The 17,938-nt window shown below is 44.7% G+C and overlaps 1 protein-coding gene across 1 annotated transcript in view; it reads left to right on the top strand.

Moving 5' to 3' along the window:
* DISC1 (DISC1 scaffold protein) overlaps nt 1–17,938 on the top strand; it is a 355,475-nt gene that overhangs the window by 146,601 nt on the left and 190,936 nt on the right. Inside the window, exons 8-9 of the mRNA XM_029245025.1 lie at nt 945–1,047; nt 14,599–14,787. Of these exons, the coding sequence (XP_029100858.1) occupies nt 945–1,047; nt 14,599–14,787 (292 nt within the window). The remainder of the gene's footprint in view (nt 1–944; nt 1,048–14,598; nt 14,788–17,938) is intronic.

Here is a 17,938-nt window from a genome sequence, read left to right on the forward strand (position 1 = left end):
AGCACGTATCCTACCCAGAAAGGCAATAAAAAAACAAGGGAAGAAAGACAGTGTGTCAGCTGGAGAGAGCGCTATGGATAAACATCCAGCAGGGGACAGGTGGAAGGGGAGGGAGGGCCGAGGGCTTGCTGTTTTTTTGTGGGTAGCCAGCAAGGCCCTTCTTCCCAGGGCAGAGCCCTGAGGGCTGTGAGTGAACTGAGTCACCAGGGACAAGCTGAGCCACTCAAAAGGAAGGAGTAAGAATGCAGAGGCCCTGGGAGGGAGCAGGCAGAGGGCTTGAGTTATTTTAGTTTGTGGTTGTGCTCTGTTGTGTGAGTGCATCTCAGTTTTGTGTTCAGGTGTGTGAGAGCTGTAGGATCTATGCTGGGAATATGCCAGTGCCTGCTTTATTTAGCCCTTCCTCCCTCCCTTCCCTTCTTCCATCCTTCCTTCCTTCCTTTATGCATTGCTTGCTTTTTAAGAACTGTCCTGCGGTTACTCTTTTTTTAAAATATAAATTTATTTATTTATTTATTTATGGCTGTGTTGGGTCTTCATTGCTGCGGGCGGGCTTTCTCTAGTTGTGGCGAGCGGGGGCTACTCTTCGTTGTGGCGTGCGGGCTTCTCATTGCGGTGGCTTCTCTTGTTGTGGAGCACGGGCTCTAGGTGCATGGGCTTCAGTAGTTGTGGCATGTGGGCTCAGTAGTTGTGGCTTGTGGGCTCAGTAGTTGTGGCTTGTGGGCTTCGTTGCTCCGTGGCATGTGGGATCTTCCCGGACCAGGGCTCGAACCCGTGTCCCCTGCATTGGCAGGCGGATTCTTAACCACTGTGCCACCAGGGAGGTCCCCAGTTACTCTTTATCACTCCCTTTATTACTTATAAACTCAGGAATCTGTCTGGCGCTCTGTTGCCCTCTGACTTTTACGTAAATACATGATGACTCATGGCTGTCTCTCTCCCTCTAGGTGTGTATGAGCGAAAGACTCTGCAGTGCCCTGAGGAAGAAAGTTAACGATATTGAAACCCAACTGCCGGCGTTGCTTGAAGCCAAAGTGCTTGCCATCTCAGGTACCTGGGGGCAGAGGGACCATGGGAGGCAGTTGGAGCGAGTGATGACAACTGCCGCGTCCGTATCTTGTCTTGGATTAACATTCTACCTGTAACTGATGTCATACTCAACAGCTCAAAGCCTTTCTGGGGAGTTTCACTACAACCCATGGGATAGATGGGCAGCGTGCTTTTCCCTATAAGGGAGGGATAAGACTCTTAAAAATACACATGCACACATCATATAAAATAGTTATTCCTGTAGGTGCCGTAGTCTGGACTTGCAGTTCCTGTTGCTTTAAGAGTTTAGAGACTAGATACTCTGGATGCCATACAATTCTAGCCGATGTTTCTACAGCTTCATGTGTATCTGGAGAAGCTCAGTGAGGGTTATCGGGTGTGATCAGCCCCTTCCTCTGCGGAAGGAGTGGTAAGAGGAGATAAACTGAGGTACTCAGCGTAACAATCTAGTCATAGATTATAGATTTTTGGAGGGTACTCAGTGGATTATTCTCCTTCCTTAAGCCGGTAGTTACTAAGGGATATCTTTTCCCATTAATCGGTCGGCTGAAGACACAAGCCTCTGAAAATAGGATCTTACTCCATCACCTGAACAGTGTCTTTGAACATTCCTCTGCATTGGTTGTTTTATTTTATTTTCACATCAGCTCTATCAAGTAGGAGGGAGAGATCCTGCAATGCTGAGGAACAGAGGGGGAGATTGAGGCCCTGGGGTGTGTCCTCTGGTGAAGTTCACTCCATCAGCTAAGTGGTGATAGATTGGAGGCTGGAGTCCAGGTGTGAGAGATGGATTCTTAGCCCATTTATGTAATGACAGCCTCCAAGGATTCTGAGTTGTACAGGTTGAATGAAGCCACAGCTCATCAGCTTCGGAAGAATCACAAAGATTTAATGAAAAGGTATAATAATTACATGTGTGGGTTTTAAATGGCATTTTAAGAAGGCATACAATAATCGGCAGCTTCTGCTTTTCAGATCATTAAACAACTGATGTTGGCAGCTAACGAGCAGTTTGGTGCCCGGCGCAGTCACGTGTGTTATTTACAACCCGCAGAACACGCGCATGTGAATGTGGGACTTGGCTGTTAACAGCTTCACATGCCATGTACTTGGAATTACAGCCCCACTTGCTAAGAGGGAAAAAGAAGACTGAACACAGTCTTGCTTCTGAGTTAGGGTTTTTGCCTTTCTTAATCAATGTATCTTTCCCGGGAATACAGGTGGATGTGTCTGTATTAAGCCCAAGGGCGGAGATGCATCATTGGAGCAGAAGGGGAACCCGCTCTCAAATGTGAATGATTTCCTGTTAGGATCCCAGGGAAAATTCTTGACATGGTATCTTGCATATGGGGCCTGGGTTTTCTGTGTAGCTCTTAGATCAGCTGGGAAATTGGTGAGGCCTAATCGGATGAGGGAGTTAACTGGGGTGGGAACTCACCTCCCGACCCCCCTATTTCCTGGTTACTCTTGAGCCCCTTGGAGAACAGGACTTTCAGTCAACGGGCTGCCCCATGGGTTGGGCTAGCGGCAGGCTGATCGTCATTAACGTCCACACATAATGCGATTTCTGTTTCCTTTTGAGCTATGCTCCACAGCAGGGAAGGCCCGAGGAGGGAAAAGGTACCTCCCTTAGGGTGCTGGTGGTGCTGATGTTTTGGACCCTCACTCCACTAGACAAAAGCCACAACCACAAACCTCTCCAAGTGAGGCCTATTTTGGGTTCTCTGTGTAGATGCTGGGACAATGCTGTTGAGATTCCCAGAAGCCCTATTGAATGGAGAGGATCTAATGGGATACCCTTAGGTTCTCAGAGGGCCTTTCATCTGTCTGAAAGTTTCTAGATCTCCCATCCTGGACTTGATCTATGGACTGAAGTCTTTTCTTCATTTGAGAGTCATCTGCTCTCTGCAGAGATGGGGAATAAGAAACAGTTTTGCTTTAAAACTTTATTTTTATTTTAAATATGAAGTCCTGGCTCCTTTATATTTAAATGTATGTGCTTTAACTCATCTCTCTTTTCTTGCACCTGATCACAGGCAGCGACCAGAAGCCAGTGGGCACTTCTGTATCCTGCCTGGAAATCTCTTTGGCCGTGTGGTTAACTTCACTAGGAATTGTTTTCTATGTTGCCTCGCTGATAATGTTACCAGACTTTCTGTCACTATATTATAGGGGTCCCTTTTCCTCTGGCTTCCAGTAATACTTTCCTTACTTTCCTTTCAGGCTTCACGGAGGCCTGCCACCTGGTCCCAAAGTCAGCGCCTCAGGTTGTAGGATTTGTAGCAGCAGCATTCTCCTTTCAGTTGCCAACATCTGTCCTCGTTAGTGATTGCTGCATAATGAACTACTTCAAGATTTAGTGGCTTAAAACGTCACCAATCACTTATTTTGCTCGTGAACCTGCTATTTGGGCAGGGGGTGGGAGGGTCAGCTAGGGGGTGGCAGCTGGGGCTGGAGAGTCCCCTTCCAGGACTCCTGTGACTAGCAGGTTGGTCCGTCTGTCTGTCTGTTGGTTCTTCCACGTTGGTTCTACCACGTCTGTTGGTAACCTCACTATCGCCAGCTTGGCTTCATCACAACATGGCTGCCTGGTTCTAACAGTGAGTGTCCCAAGAGATAAGACATGGAAGTTTCTTATTTCTTAAGGCCTGGACTCAGAAACTGGCATGCGTCTCTATTAATAGGTGATAAATTACCCCCAAACTTTGTAGCTTGGACAGCAACCATTTATTATATCCCACGGTTTCTGAGGGTTAGGAATCTAGAAGCAGTTTAGCTGGGTGATCCTAGCTCAGGATCTCTCACGAGGTTGCTGTCCAGATACGGGGTGGGGCTGAAGTTCTCTGAAGGCTTGATGGGGCCTGAAAGATCTGCTTCCAAGCTCATTCACTTGGCTGTCGGCAGACGGTCTTGGTTCGTTGCCACGTGGGCCACGCCGTAGGGCGCTCATGACACGGTCACTGATTTCCCCCAGAGCAAGTGATCTGAGAGTGAAAGCAAACAGGACAGAAGACACAGTGCCTGTTGGACCTTAGTCTCCAAACTCGCACAGTCATCTCTGCTTTAGCGACTAGAAGGGAATTGCTAAGTCCAGCCCACACTCAAGGGGAGGGGAGACAGATGCCACCCCAAGGGAGGAGCATTGAAGAATCTGATGGGCACATTTTAAAACCATCACAGCAGCCGTTTTATTTTATTGCTGGAGCAGTCCTGGGGCCCTGGTTCAAGAGAAAGGGACACAGGGGACAGCTGTCAGTGGGAGGGGTGCAGAGAGTTTGGGGGCCATGTTTTACAGTGTGCCACAGTGACTTAAGAGCCCGTAGGAGCCCGTGAACTAAAGACGTGGACAGGTTTTCAGCCACAGGTAATGGCATCAGGCACCTGAGTGCCAGGCCTGGCTCTAGGTACTGAGGGTGCTGCAGTGGACAGGACAAGAACCCTTCCTTCATAAGAATTATGCAGTAACGTGGAGCGAGATATGCCTGGACTGGATGTGGTGGAAAAACATGGCTGTGTTTGGAGGGGGGAGAGCAGTTGAGATTGACTCCGGTGTAGGGTCAGTACTGTGGTAGGAATAAACTAGTCATCATTGGTTAGGACCTGGCTGTCCAGGGCTCTGTACAGCAGGCTAAGGGTAATCGTATCTAGGAGCAGCGATAATTTATTTTCAAGCAAGGCAAGGACATGATCAAAGCCAGACTTTAGGAAGCCCGGTCTGCAGTGGAGTACACGGTGGGATAGAGGTGGGAATGTCTGGGGCTGGAACTCACTGACTTAACTAAGATGCTTTCAGTGAAAAAGGGAGAAAAGAAGGCTAGTGTATGAAATCTTATACGGATGCTTAGAAGAGCTATGGTGGCATTAATATAGCCCGTTGAATGTGGTATAATATACATTAAGAAAACCTAGAAAGCTTATCATTTCTTTTTAAGTGTAGGTCACATGAGATGAGAACACAGACAACGGTAACACATCAAACGCAACAATCGTCTAGATTTTATTTCACGATATACAGTGGATTCTCCATGGAACTCTCAGCCTACTTCTTCGCTGCCGCTCCTGTGGCTTTCAAAAACTCCAAGGAACCTAGATTTCTCCCCGGTCTTCATTCACCTACACAACCCTTGACTAAACTGTATCTTATTCATCTCTTTTCTTTCCCTTCTCTGTTTCTGCCTTAACTCGTGTGATGTTTGGCAGAGAATAGCTTGGTTGAAAGCACACACCCATCTTTCATCCCTGTGGACAGGTAGGTACTGTTGTCAAGTCCATCCTAGAGAAGGTCATCCCCCCATGTCTGTGCGTAGTGGCTTAGAATGGGGAGCTCGCCGGGGCTGACAGATCTCTTGGTTCTTGAGAGCAGAGGCCACACTGCGTAGCAGATAGAAGCTTTGGCTTTGGAATCTGAGAGGTCTGTGTTCAAGCCCAGCTTAATCGGCACTTGGCTGGGTGACCTTGGGCAAATTATTTCATCTTTTAAAATCTTGCTTCTTCATCTATACAAGGAGGATAACAGTCACACTCTTACCTTAGCGTGCTGTAAGAATTAGATGAGGTGGTGAATTAGACTAATATGGCACACCAGTACACTGATACCTGGATAATAAATGTGTGTGAGCTCCGTGTGCAGGGGCGATATAGATGCTTAACTAGCGTCCAAGTGGGAGGAGGTTTCGTCAGGAGGTGACTGGCTCATGTACCTGTAGCGAAAGGGCTTGTGGTGGCACCTACATCCCTTCTTGCAAAGTGGCTTCGGCCCCAAATGCCTGCACGGTCTCCTGCCCGCTGAACTAGGGTGGGGCCGCTCGTTGATGGCGAGCCTTCAGTTTGCCCCTTTGGTTTCCAGCACTGAGTTCAGAAGCCCAGAGCCCTGCTGGTCCCCTCCCCAGGCCAGGAAATTAACCTTAGCCCTGGAGGCCTGGTCAGTGTCATGGCTGGATCCCAAGCTCCTGGGCTCGGAGCGTCTCCCTGAGGCCCGGAGCAGGTCTGGTCTGACTGCCCACTTCAGGCCCCGTGCCCCCGGGCCTCACTGAGGCTTTTCTGGGTGGAGCTCGAGAGGCCTCTCTCCGCAAGAGGCAGCCGCAGGCCCACCTTGCCGACTGGCGGGCTGGACAGCACATGAGAGCAAAGATCTCAGGAGGGTGCTTCACCAAAGGGAACCCGCCCAGACCAGACCGCACACTCCCTTTGGTGTGCGTCTGTGCTGCCCAAACAACCCGCTTCACGGGCAACTCGACTGCGTTGGCCTCTCCCTAGGCTGGGCAGAGGCTGCTGCGGGGAGAGCGGGGGCATGGTCTCGGTGCCCCGAGGAGGGTGTGATGGGTGTGCCTGCCTCAGGCTCTGTGGTCAGGATGTCAATGGCCTATCTCCTTTTCTAGAACTGGGCCGGGCCTTGCCCAGCCTTTGACCCTGGTGATGAACACTCCTGTCTTGAGCTTAGCTCCGTTCCCTCTCTGCCTGCCATTCCTTCCTTTCACAGCTGTGGCCTCCTTACCCTCCTTCTGTTCCCAGAAACAGAAGATGTTTCAGTGGTGGGAACCCGCGTCCGTGTCTGCGCGACAGGCATCCTTCCCGGCTGTCCCCGGCCTTCCGTCTTGGGCTCCGGGTCCTGTAACTGGGCTCTGCTTCCGTCATGCTCTGTAATCTGACTGGTGTCCCATGGTCATCTTGCACGGGGCCGGCTGTGCTCTGACCGTTTCCCCGCCCCCGGCATCAAGGCCCAGCTCTCTGATGCCCGGGCTCTGAAGCTTTGCTTATATTGACATCCTGCATGAGTTTCCGGCTCCATCCTTTCCCTGCTTGAAGCAGCCCCCTTATTGTTCTGGTCCACATGTTGAGTCACCTTGCTGGGTTTTTTTCCTGGACTTTGCCTAATGTCTGGCACTCAGGAGACAGTCGATGAGAGTAATTGTTTGAAAAAATGGAACCCTCATTTGTTGATTTCTGATCCCCAGAATCTGTTGTTTCCACACCTCAGGATCTCCCCTCAGTTTGTCGTGTATTTTCTTTCTCATCTGCCTCCGATTGTCTGTTTCCAAAGAACAAACAGTTCAAATAATCATTTATTCTTAAATAGCATATCCAGATATCTCTGGTACTCCAAGCCATTTGTTTTCTAAAGATGGTTCTATCTGATTTGACTTTACCTTTATAGAGAATAAAAATTATCTATACTTAAAATGCATTAGTTAGAGACAAATGTGTCTAAATGGCAGCCTGAAATCTTTCTCTCTTTTTTTTCTTTTTTGGCTGCACCCTGCAGCTTGCAGGATCTTAGTTCCCCGACCAGGGATGGAACCCGTGCCCCCTGTAATGGAAGCATGGAGTCCTAACCACTGGACCACTAGGGAATTACCTGAATTCTTCTTTCTTAGTTTATGATTTGGAGGGAAATAGGAACATTCTTAGAAATAACACTAGATTTTCTAGATAAGTGCAAAATGTTTCCTCCTCTCTAAAAATGTTCATGGTTTAGATCAATGGCTGGGGGAGCTGATAGGCTCGGTAAAGATTTTTCAAAGATGATGTTTATCCAGGGTGGAAATAAAGACCCACCAAGTGAGAAGAAGGAAAGGGTATTGTTCAGAGCTTACCATAGCAAGGCAGGCAACCACCATCGCTTGTGTTTCAGCAGAGACACTCTAAGGCAGGCAGAGGAGAGGGAAAGCTTCGTGGTGGAACAAAGGAAGGTTCCATGTGTGATTGGAGGCTGTTGGCCTGGAGAAGCTGGGGGTGGGTTAACTAGAGCATCCAGTGTGACTGGTAAGGGGAGCATATTTGACTTACTCTGGTTGGTCCTAAGCTGGAAGCAGGGACAAAAATTAGGGAATTTGTTATTAATCAAGTCCTGGCCATTTGGGGCAAATTGTTACAGAAGTTATTGTTCAGCTTCCTGGATTGTGACTAGAGATGGCATCTGACTTCCTACAAGCTGGCCTCCTGGGCTGGTCACTGTACACAGGGGTGGGTTTCCCGGGCAGGCCGCTGCAGGCTGGGCTTCTGTTCTATTTATGATCTGACCATCGTCTGTTTGTATATTTTGTCTCTCGCCAGGCACCGCGCTTTCTCAAGCTATTTGAAGCAGTCTGTGTTTCATGTAAAATCCCGTGTTCCAGCGTTCTCTTCCCCTTGTCTTCTCTGTCAAATGTGACCATTTCTAAAATGTTTGATGTGCAAAACCGGGGCTCTGCTCACACAAAATGCTTTTCGGTATCTCAGGAAATCATGGTAACTGGAAGAAAGAAACAAAACGAGTGGAAAATGGCAAATTCCAGCCAAAGGAGCTTCCATGCAGAGGGGGTTCGGGGAGCAGTTGGTTGGTGATCGTGGCCTTGACATCGCTGAGTGTGAGGCTTGGAAGGCAGAGGGTGTGGTCCTGCCCAACCAGCGGGTGTGGACTTGAGCTTGGAATTCCTCGAAAGATCTGGTGTCATGCCAGAGAAGAGGTGTAGCACTCTATGATTTGGGGGTTTGATTATGTTCAACACTGGCTTTATTTCTTTTTCCCTCGAAAAGAAGTATAGCTCAAATTCGGGTAGGTAGAAGAGGATAACTTTAGGAGGATCGTCACAGATGGAAACGTCTGTGGCCCAGCGAGTACCGTGCGTGTGCACGTCCCCCGGTGAAGGTAATAGTGAGGCCTGTGGACTGACTGGGTGAAACAGCCCGTCTGAGCACAGGATTTAACCTCAGCCATCTCTGTTCTCCCTCCCTTTATGGATGATTCGTGGCCATGTTTTGACCAAGTCCCTTACTGAGCTGTATTTGATGGAATAAGCACCTAACGTGAGGTTGGAAGAACCAAGTTCAAGTTCAGTAATCTCATGTGTGATCTTAGAACTCCGAAACATTGTGACCTTACGAAGGTCACTCTCTGGGTCTCAGTTTCTTCAACTGGAAACCAAGGGCAGTCATTACAAGACCTCCTTCCTGGATTGTTGGGAAGACTAAATGAGAATTCACAAGAGCCCTGTAATCTATAAAATGAGACTCAGATAATGATTTCAAAAAATAACCCCCAGATAGCATGAAGTAGAGGAGGGTAACGATTTAAAATTCAGAGACACTGAGGATGTAGTTAGAAACAACAGGTTGAGTAAAATCAGCTTCAGCTTTGGCAGGCACCCAGAGGGTTTTAATTGTGTTACTTGTAGAATAAAATATTTTGACAGGTGCTCTAAAAAACCTACATGAGGGCCCAAGTGCGGTTCGCTTGCTGCAGAGCAGCCAGGCATATGCGCAGCTCGATGCAAAGGCGGATATGCATCCGTACACAGATTCTCCCTTGGCTTTAGGGAAGACGCATCAGGGTGATGGAGATTGGGGTCCCCGGGTCACTGATGGGACTTCCTACAGGGATCAGCATTTCTTTTTCTCAGTTTTCATCACGGAGCTCTGGTCAGTTTCAGCAATCGGGGAGGGCTGCGTCAAGCAAGATTCGCCTCATGGGCTTGGATCTGAGGCCAAAATGCTTATGAAATATTAACCGAGGACAGTGTAGCATTTTATCATGGCACGGCTTTTGATATTATCTGTCTCTTTGGGAATTCACACTCATTCTGTGTGTGTGAAGCATCCACAGGACGCTGCATTTTCCCAAGCCACACCCCTTCGGATCCAGGATCCTAATTAGTGATCTCTCATGTTTTATTAAGGCTCTGGCCTCTAGAGCCGGTGATGAGTCGCAGGAGGGCCTGAGGATGTATTTCCGGGAAACCTTCCATGCTGGCACTCACTCCATCTCTGTAGTGTCTTCCTGTTTGTTTTGGGAGGTCTTTTCTCTCTGAATTGTTCTCAAGAGGAAGTTGCACACTTGGCATCTCCTGCCTGGTGTCTCTGGGGCAGTCTTGGTGCTCACCCCACCATTTTGCTAACCCTCTGGCTTGAAAATATGGCCCAGCAGAAAGGTGGGAGCTCCCTCAACCCAGGCCGAGAAGGGAACTTGAAGGCACCGCGGGTGCTCATGCAGTTCTGCCCAGAGGCCACCACACTTCTGGGGCTGCGGGCTCCTCCCGCGGTCTCCCCATGGCGTGGCAGGTCCCTTGGCTTCTCTGTGGCCCTTCATGGGGGCTCCACTCGCAACGGCCCCCACCGGTCATTGTTCACGTAGAAATCACGGATCCAGAAATGTTTTCGTTGTGTTTCCATTTACAGCTCAAAGTTTGTGGCATCCAGTCTGCTCTCCTTATCAGGACTTCGTTTCTCCTAAATGGGTCCAAACCCATCGGCTTGGCATTTGGAGCCCTCTTGTCAATGTCTTGGCCCGTCTTTGGTCACGTGCCTCTCTTCTGCTAGCACCACCCCCCGCAAGACAATGCCCTTTGCTTAACAAAGTTCCCATTTCGCCTTTTGGGAACCTTATGTTCTTTGTCGGTGAACCTGCCTCTGTCTCCCCTTCTGGAATGATCACTCTTCTCTGAGCCCTCCTAGAGCATATTTGCCTTTTTTTTTTTTTACTGTACATCTTATCCCCTTTATTCAATGTAACTTCCTGGAGAGCAGGGCCAGTGCCTTGTCCCTTTCCGTATGTGCCCACATAGTGAGAGACAATAAATAGTCTCAAAAGATATTTATGCAATCATGGAATCTGAAACTATGGATTTCAGTAACAGAAATGGCATGGGCTGGGTGTGCAGAATGCCCTTAAAGTGGGACAAAATTGTGTAACCTTTCCCACACTGATATCATATTGAAATCTGCCTATTAAATAATAAGAATAAAGAAATAAACAGCACAGTTTAATACTTAAGAGGAGGGATTTTTGAGCTATGTTTGAGTTGGAAAGTTGCCCTGCATTTTATTGCTATGGAAGCTTCAGCAAGATATGTAATTCTCTAGATTTCAGTTTTCTCCACCGTAGAGATAACAATGTGTATTTTAGTGACCATAAAATGAGCCATTATTTTATATACTACTAAGAAGGAAAAATTGCTGTCAATTAAACAATGATACAGTGCTTTCTGTGGCTTAGAGTTTTTATTCTATACTTATTGATATAGCTCTTTTAGATGTAGTTAAGGTTTTGAAAACATCACGTATCACTCTTTTAAAAAGGAAAATGAATGGATTAAGGTTTCCCTAAGATGTTTCATACTTAGTCTGGCCTAAAACACAGTTCGACTCAAGTCAAGCCTCCTGTTTCTCCACACAGTGTCATCCTTTGCATCAGTGAGGCGACTGGTGATGCACCTTTTTTTCTTCTTCTCCAAGAATGAACTACCGTTTTCTGTAGGATTTTCTGCCAAGCTGCTAACACCATTCTTCAAGTTTTAAATGCTGGTGCTTTCCTAATCTTACAAATCCATCTCAACAGAAGGTAACAGGACTCAAAAGGGTCCTTAAATGGTTTGTACATTGAAACAGCAGGGGGATACAGATGCTCAGTCAGGCCACCAAGAATGACAATCACGTAATAGCAACTTCATCCAGACCACCTCCTAGATAACAGTAATTGTAAGACACATCCATTTCCGAGATGTTAAAATGTAAAAAAAAAGTGCATCTTGGAATAGATAACATAGAGTGTATTATCACCAAGGGTTGTGGTGAGATTTGAAGGAGAGAACATTAGTAGCCGTTATCATGATTATGGTTATAATAAACTCTTAGGAAATATAACGGAGCCTCTAATAACAATAACTGTTGTTTATGGAGTGCTTATTAATGTGATATGTTTATTAATTATGGTATCATTTTCATACTTAAATATTCCCTAATATAGTTTTCCTTTTTTATTGAGGTATGATTTACATTCAGTGAAATGCAGATATTAAGGGTACAGTTCCATGAATTTTGACACCTGTGTTATCATCACCCCAGAAACATCACGCTTGTACCTGTTCCCAGTCATCATCCCCCTTTGTCCAGATGGCCTCTGTTCTGACGTCTTCTACCACGGATTAGTTTTGCCTGTTCTAGAAGTTAGTATCAACGGAATCCCATCGTATGCCTTCTTTTGTGTCTTTTTCTTGAGATACTCCCACGTCACTGCGTGTATGTAGAGTTCGTGCCTTTTCCTTGCTGGGTAGTTCCGACGTACCACTGTTTCTACCTTCTCCTCTAGATGGACATTTAGGTTGTTTCCAGTTTGGGACAATGAGTAAAGCAACTGTGAACATTTGAGTCAAGTATTTGTTGATTGCATGTTTCATTTTATTGGGGAACTGTTGACCGAAACTGCCTGTCTTGGCCAGGCACGATAATAATACTGTGAGTTGTCTCACAGTAGGAGTTCCCGATAAGGGACTGCCGTTGAAAACTAACCAGAAGAATTCGGGAGGGGCCAAAAGGAGGGAGGAGACACCAGCCCATATGTCCTGCCAACCTCCCAGAGCCCTTTGTGCCCGTATCCATCTTGGCTGAGAGAGGCGCGCGTCACGAGGCAGGACCCCGAGTCAGACCAGATGTGGGCCAATCAAGATGATGGACCAGAGGCAACCCGGAAACTAACCCCATCACCGTAAAGCCCGAGACTGCGAGCCACGTGACAGAGCAGTCCTCCTGAGTCCCCTTGCGCTGCTGCTCTGCGCCCAGGCGCCCCTTCCCAATAAAGTCTCTTGCTTTGTCAGCACGTGTGTCTTCTCGGACGATTCATTTCTGAGTGTTAGACAAAAGGCCACTCTCGGGCCCTGGAAGGGGTCCCTCTTCCTGCAACAATTTCTCTTGGGTAAATACCTAGCAGTGGAATTGTTGAATCAAAGGATAGGTGTATGTTAACTTTATGAGAAATTGACAGAACCTGTCTCAAAGTGCTTGTACATTTCATGCTCCCGTCACACGGGAGAGTTCTGGTAACTCCTCGTGCTTGTCAACCAGGCAGTTTCAGTCCAGTTAATCTGAGCCACTTGAATGGTTTTGTAGTGGAATCCCTACGGCTTTAATGTGCATTTTTCTGGCAACTAATGATCATCAACATTTTTCATACGCTTTTCGGCCCCAGTTATATATCTTCGTAATGTGCCTGTGGTGTCATTTGCCTACTTTTCAATAGGGTTATTTGTGTTTTAACTGTTGAGTTGCAGGACTCAAGTCCTTCATCAGATGTATGCATTGTAAATATTTTCTCCCAGTCTGTGGCTTGCCTATTCATTTTCTTAATGGTATTTTTTGAGGAGTAGATGTTTTTAATTTTGATGAAGCCCATTTATTCATTTTTTCTCTTATAATTAGTATATCCTGTGTCTTATCTAAAGTTTTTCTGACTCCAAAGTTAGATATTCTCCTATATGTTCTTCTAGAAGCTTTATAGTTTTCACTTCGACGTTTAGGTCTGTGATCCATCTCTAATTAAATTCTGTGTGTGATTTGAGGTATGTATCAAGGTTAATGTTTCCCCCATATAGGTGGCTAGTTATTCCAGTACCATCTGTTGAAAGTATTTTGTTTTCCTCATTGACTTGCTTGGGCACTTTGGTTGAAAATTACTTAACTGTGTGAGGGTGGGTCTACTTCTGAACTGTCTGTTCTCTTCCATTGATCTGTTTGTCTGTTTGTACACCAGTGCCATTCTGTCTGCATTTACTGTAGCTTCAGTGTTAGTTTGAAATCAAGTAGCAAATGTCCTCTAACTCTGTTCTACCTCTTAAGGATTGTTTTGCTTTAGCTAGGCCTTTGCATTTTCTTTTACCATTTTAGAATAAGCTTGTCAATTTCTACAAAAGACCCACATGAGGTTTTGATTCGAATTGTATTGAATCAATAGGTCATTTTGAGGAAAATGAAAACCTTAACAGTATTCAGTTTTCCAATGTATGTATATACAGTATATCTTTCTAATTATTTAAGTCTCCTTTAGTTTCTCTCAGAAGTTTTTAAATGGTTTTCTGTGTAGAGGTTTTGCACGTATTTCTTTAAATTTACCCCTAAGTATTTTGAGTTTTAAAATATCTTATACATGATATTAAAAAAAATTCACCTTCCAGTTATTTGCCGCTGATACTTAGAAATACAATTGATTTTTGAATATTGACCTTGATTCTTGCAACCCTGCTAATAAATTCAATGCTCAGAGCTTTATAGAATTTCACATTTATTCTTGTAGCCACCTGTAATGCACAATCACATTTTATAAGAAGTTTGCCCTGAAATCCCATATGCTGATTTCTTTGCTCAAGGTCATGCAGTTTGTGTAACCGGGATTTTGAATTTGGGATTTGAATTTAGGTCTAGTTTGACTCCAAGGCCTGGTCCCTTGCCACCCTACTGTAATCTTTCACCTCTTTGACATTTGGATGTCTGTATGGAATGATGCCATGTGGCTGCCCTGGGTTTCACTGTGATATTTTTGTGTCATCATGTTTCAGAAGGACGTGAATTAGCCAACGCAACCCCCTAAAACAGAATATAATGAGAATAAGTTGCTAAAGGGACTGGTGGTTTTTTCAGCTTAAGGAGGACAGTCAGTGTGTTTCCAGATTCCTCCACAGAAGACTGTGAATGCAGTTGGATGTAGCTGCAAAGTTCATCCCCCTTTCCCCACACTGTTAGTGCATGCTCGCTGCACCTTCCATAGGTAGGGATGCGGCAACGCTTGTTTTCCCTCCTTTTCCGCAGGAAACCATTTCTGTACAGCCAAGGAGCTCACGGAGGAGATTAGATCATTAACATCCGAGAGGGAAGGGCTGGAGGGACTTCTCCACAAACTGTTGGTGCTGAGTTCCAGGAACGTCCAGAAATTGGCAAGTGTTAAAGAAGATTACAGCAGCCTCAGGAGAGAACTGGATCAGGGGAGAACTGCCTATGGTGAGTGGTCACACGGGTGTCTCGTGTCTGTGTGATATTTATTGTACTGCTTTATGTGAACGTCACTGTGAAGGGTGTCCTGGAGACACACAGCACTTTTCCTGGAGGACATTTTTGGCAGGAGCCTCGGCAAATGAGGCACAATTTCTTGTCAGCTTTTGTTTGGCTATCGCATGAGATGCCTTTTCATTTTCTGTCTTTCCCCCCTCCTCTACCCTGGACTTGCTAATGGCCTTGTGATTGTTTAGAGCAATCTCCCCCTTGGCACAGTTCTTGAGAATTTTCTCTGTTTGACAATTATCTCCCTTTTGTTCCTTGCCTCGGCCTTCTGGTTTGCACAATCGCAGATGAAAGCAGGCTGGCTCTGGGAAAACTGAGAAAAGACCATGAAGTGCCTCTTCTGTGTGTGGGCTTTTCTGAGAGCTGCTTTCCCCAGGAAGAATGATGCCGAAGACACCGGTGCTGTCTTGGCCAAAGTATCTGTTTGTTGGGGGAGTTAAAGTATTCGTGTGGTCTTTTCCTGTCCCGTTGTTAACTGTAAATGAGGTCACCTTGAGGCTTCACTCTGAGGAATACTTTCAGAAGATGTTGGTTCAGTCCAAATTGATAAAGCCAAACCTGTTTCTTAAAAGAAAACCCAAAAACACACACACAGTGAAGAATTTCTGATGATTCAATTTCTAATATACAGAATGAAATCATAGGAAGAAAATTTAGATTTAAAGTACGTTAGATGCTGGAACCTGTTTCTTCATCAGTAAAATGAGAAGAGTATTATCCATCTCACAGGCTGGTTAAGTGGTACAAATTAAGTGAGGTAATTTATTAAGATCCTGAGATTGTGTGCGCACACACACCCTTGCACGTCCCCTGGGAACTAGAGGTTGTTGGAAGGCAAAGTTCATGCATAGTAAATCATTTCCCTAAATAAGTATTTACTAGGAAAGTGAAAGGCATATATACAAATAAAGGACTGTATTTACAAAGTATGCTTGTTTAAAAAGAAATAAGAAAAGAATAGAGATATTAGTTAGCCAGATTTGAAATAGGGCTATTTGAAAATATTCCACAAATTGAAGTAAATGAAGATTAGTATTTAAAACCAAATAAATAAATATGAAATCAGCTAGCGGAAATAGGTGTGTCATTTCACTATGAATAAATTTAGTTTTAAAGACTTACTAAATTTTGTAGAGAGAGGTTTCTTCACAGTTATTTGAATGAAAGATGGGATGGTCAAGCATTATCGTGTCTTCTTAGCCGTGGACACCCTCAAGTTGGTTCAACAACTCAGAACGCCTTATCTTTTTTTCACTTTTGTAGGTCAAAGCTTTGTTTTTGCCAAATATGTAACTAGAGACTGCATTTGAGCCTTAATATATAACTATAGTCCTGAGAAATGACAACACATTCCTCTAAGATGTGACGGTGCAGTTTATTACATTATTATAGGACTAACCTTGTATATTTTAAATGAATTTTTGCTATAAATTTTTAAAATAATAAAAAATGATAACTATGAAATGTCTCACGTTTTTTGGTGCAAAATGGGAGATTTATATCTAAGAATAACGATGTGAACCAGTTTGGACAAATTTAGTTCAGCAATATTTTCTTTTTTTAAAAAATTTTATTGAAGTATAGTTGACTTACAATGTTGTGTTAATTTTTGCTGTACAGCAAAGTGACTCAGTTATACATATATATATATATATATATATATATATATATATTCTTTTTCCTATTCTTTACCATTATGGTTTGTCACAGGATATTGAATATAGTTCCCTGTGCTCTACCGTAGGACCTTTTTTTATCCATCCTATGTATAATAGGATGCAGCAATATTTTCATCTGAACAGTTGAGCTCTTGAAAGCCATTAATATCTCTTTTTTAAAAAAAAAGAGCTGTAAAGTATTTTTTGAATCTCATCCTTGTCACTTCACTAAGTATTTTCAAAATGATGAATAAAACATAAACAAATGGAACGAGAGATTGTTACCATGGATGATTCTAAATTGCAGATGGCTCATTACTGTTGTGAAGGCGTTCTTTGTGTTTTATACTTGGATTTTGCTGGATCAGCTACCCTTTTCCCTCTGCTTTAGGCTGAAGCTAATTTTTGAGCAATCTGAGGTGACTTGGCTTTGGGTGAGCCAGATTAATAATCTTGGGTTGGAGATAGTGTGAGAGACAAAGAAAGAAAGAGAGAAAGAATTCCTTAGTAAAATGAAGCTTTTACCCACTGATAGTAATCAAACTAGACCAAAGACCATATTCTCTCATTTGTTGCATTTTGAGAGTTAAAAATCTGGAGGGAGCTCTGTGCTCAAGTTTAAACGTAGAGCAAATACAAAGACGTAGTACGCTTCTGCATGTATTACCATGAGCTGACTCTTCTTAATCTTAGATAAAACGTTTTAAAATAAGACTATTCAGAAAATGAGCGCTGTGTAGTGTTCGCAAAAACAGATTTTGACTTCCGGCAGTGATTGCAGAATGCAGTATTTGGGAGCAAAAGGCAATTCAGGGATGAACAAGTCACTCCATGACGGTCAGGGACCGAGGCTGTGTGACACTGGCTCCAAGTTGGCTGACCCAGCCATGTGTGTGTACAAGGGTTCTGTTTCTATAGCGGGAGGGGAGATTTGCAGTCTTAGGGCACAGTCTGTCTCATTCAGAGGATTCTTAATGATGGGAAGAGTATGTGTAATGCCTCATCACAGATGAACTTGCTCTGCTGATCACTTACCATGTCATTACATCCTGTGTCTGTGGCCTGACTGTAAGTCCATCGAGGTGAAAACACTGTCTTTAGGTTTCATTTGTGTCATTGGCAGTACCCAGCACGATGTCATTAAAAATAGTTAAATAGAACACAAATATTTGTTCATTTACTGGGGCCAGATGTTAAAATGAAACATTAGTCCTTTCTTCCCTTAGTTTGAATCACAGACCCAGACCTTGGATCTTCTTTTAAAAAAAAAAAAAAAGTTTAAAATTCATTTTCCAATTTAATGAGAGCAATGATAAGTTTGATTGTCTTTCATGGAAGATGCTTGAGTTGGATATTCAGATTGGGGTGGCAGCAGACAGAACTAGTGGGATGAAAAAAAATCAGTAACTTTTTTTACAGTTTGCTACATCTGC

The sequence above is a fragment of the Monodon monoceros genome, unplaced genomic scaffold, assembly GCF_005190385.1.
Source record: "Monodon monoceros isolate NGI ecotype Baffin Bay Population unplaced genomic scaffold, NGI_Narwhal_1 Super_Scaffold_4, whole genome shotgun sequence".
Taxonomy (NCBI): domain Eukaryota; kingdom Metazoa; phylum Chordata; class Mammalia; order Artiodactyla; family Monodontidae; genus Monodon; species Monodon monoceros.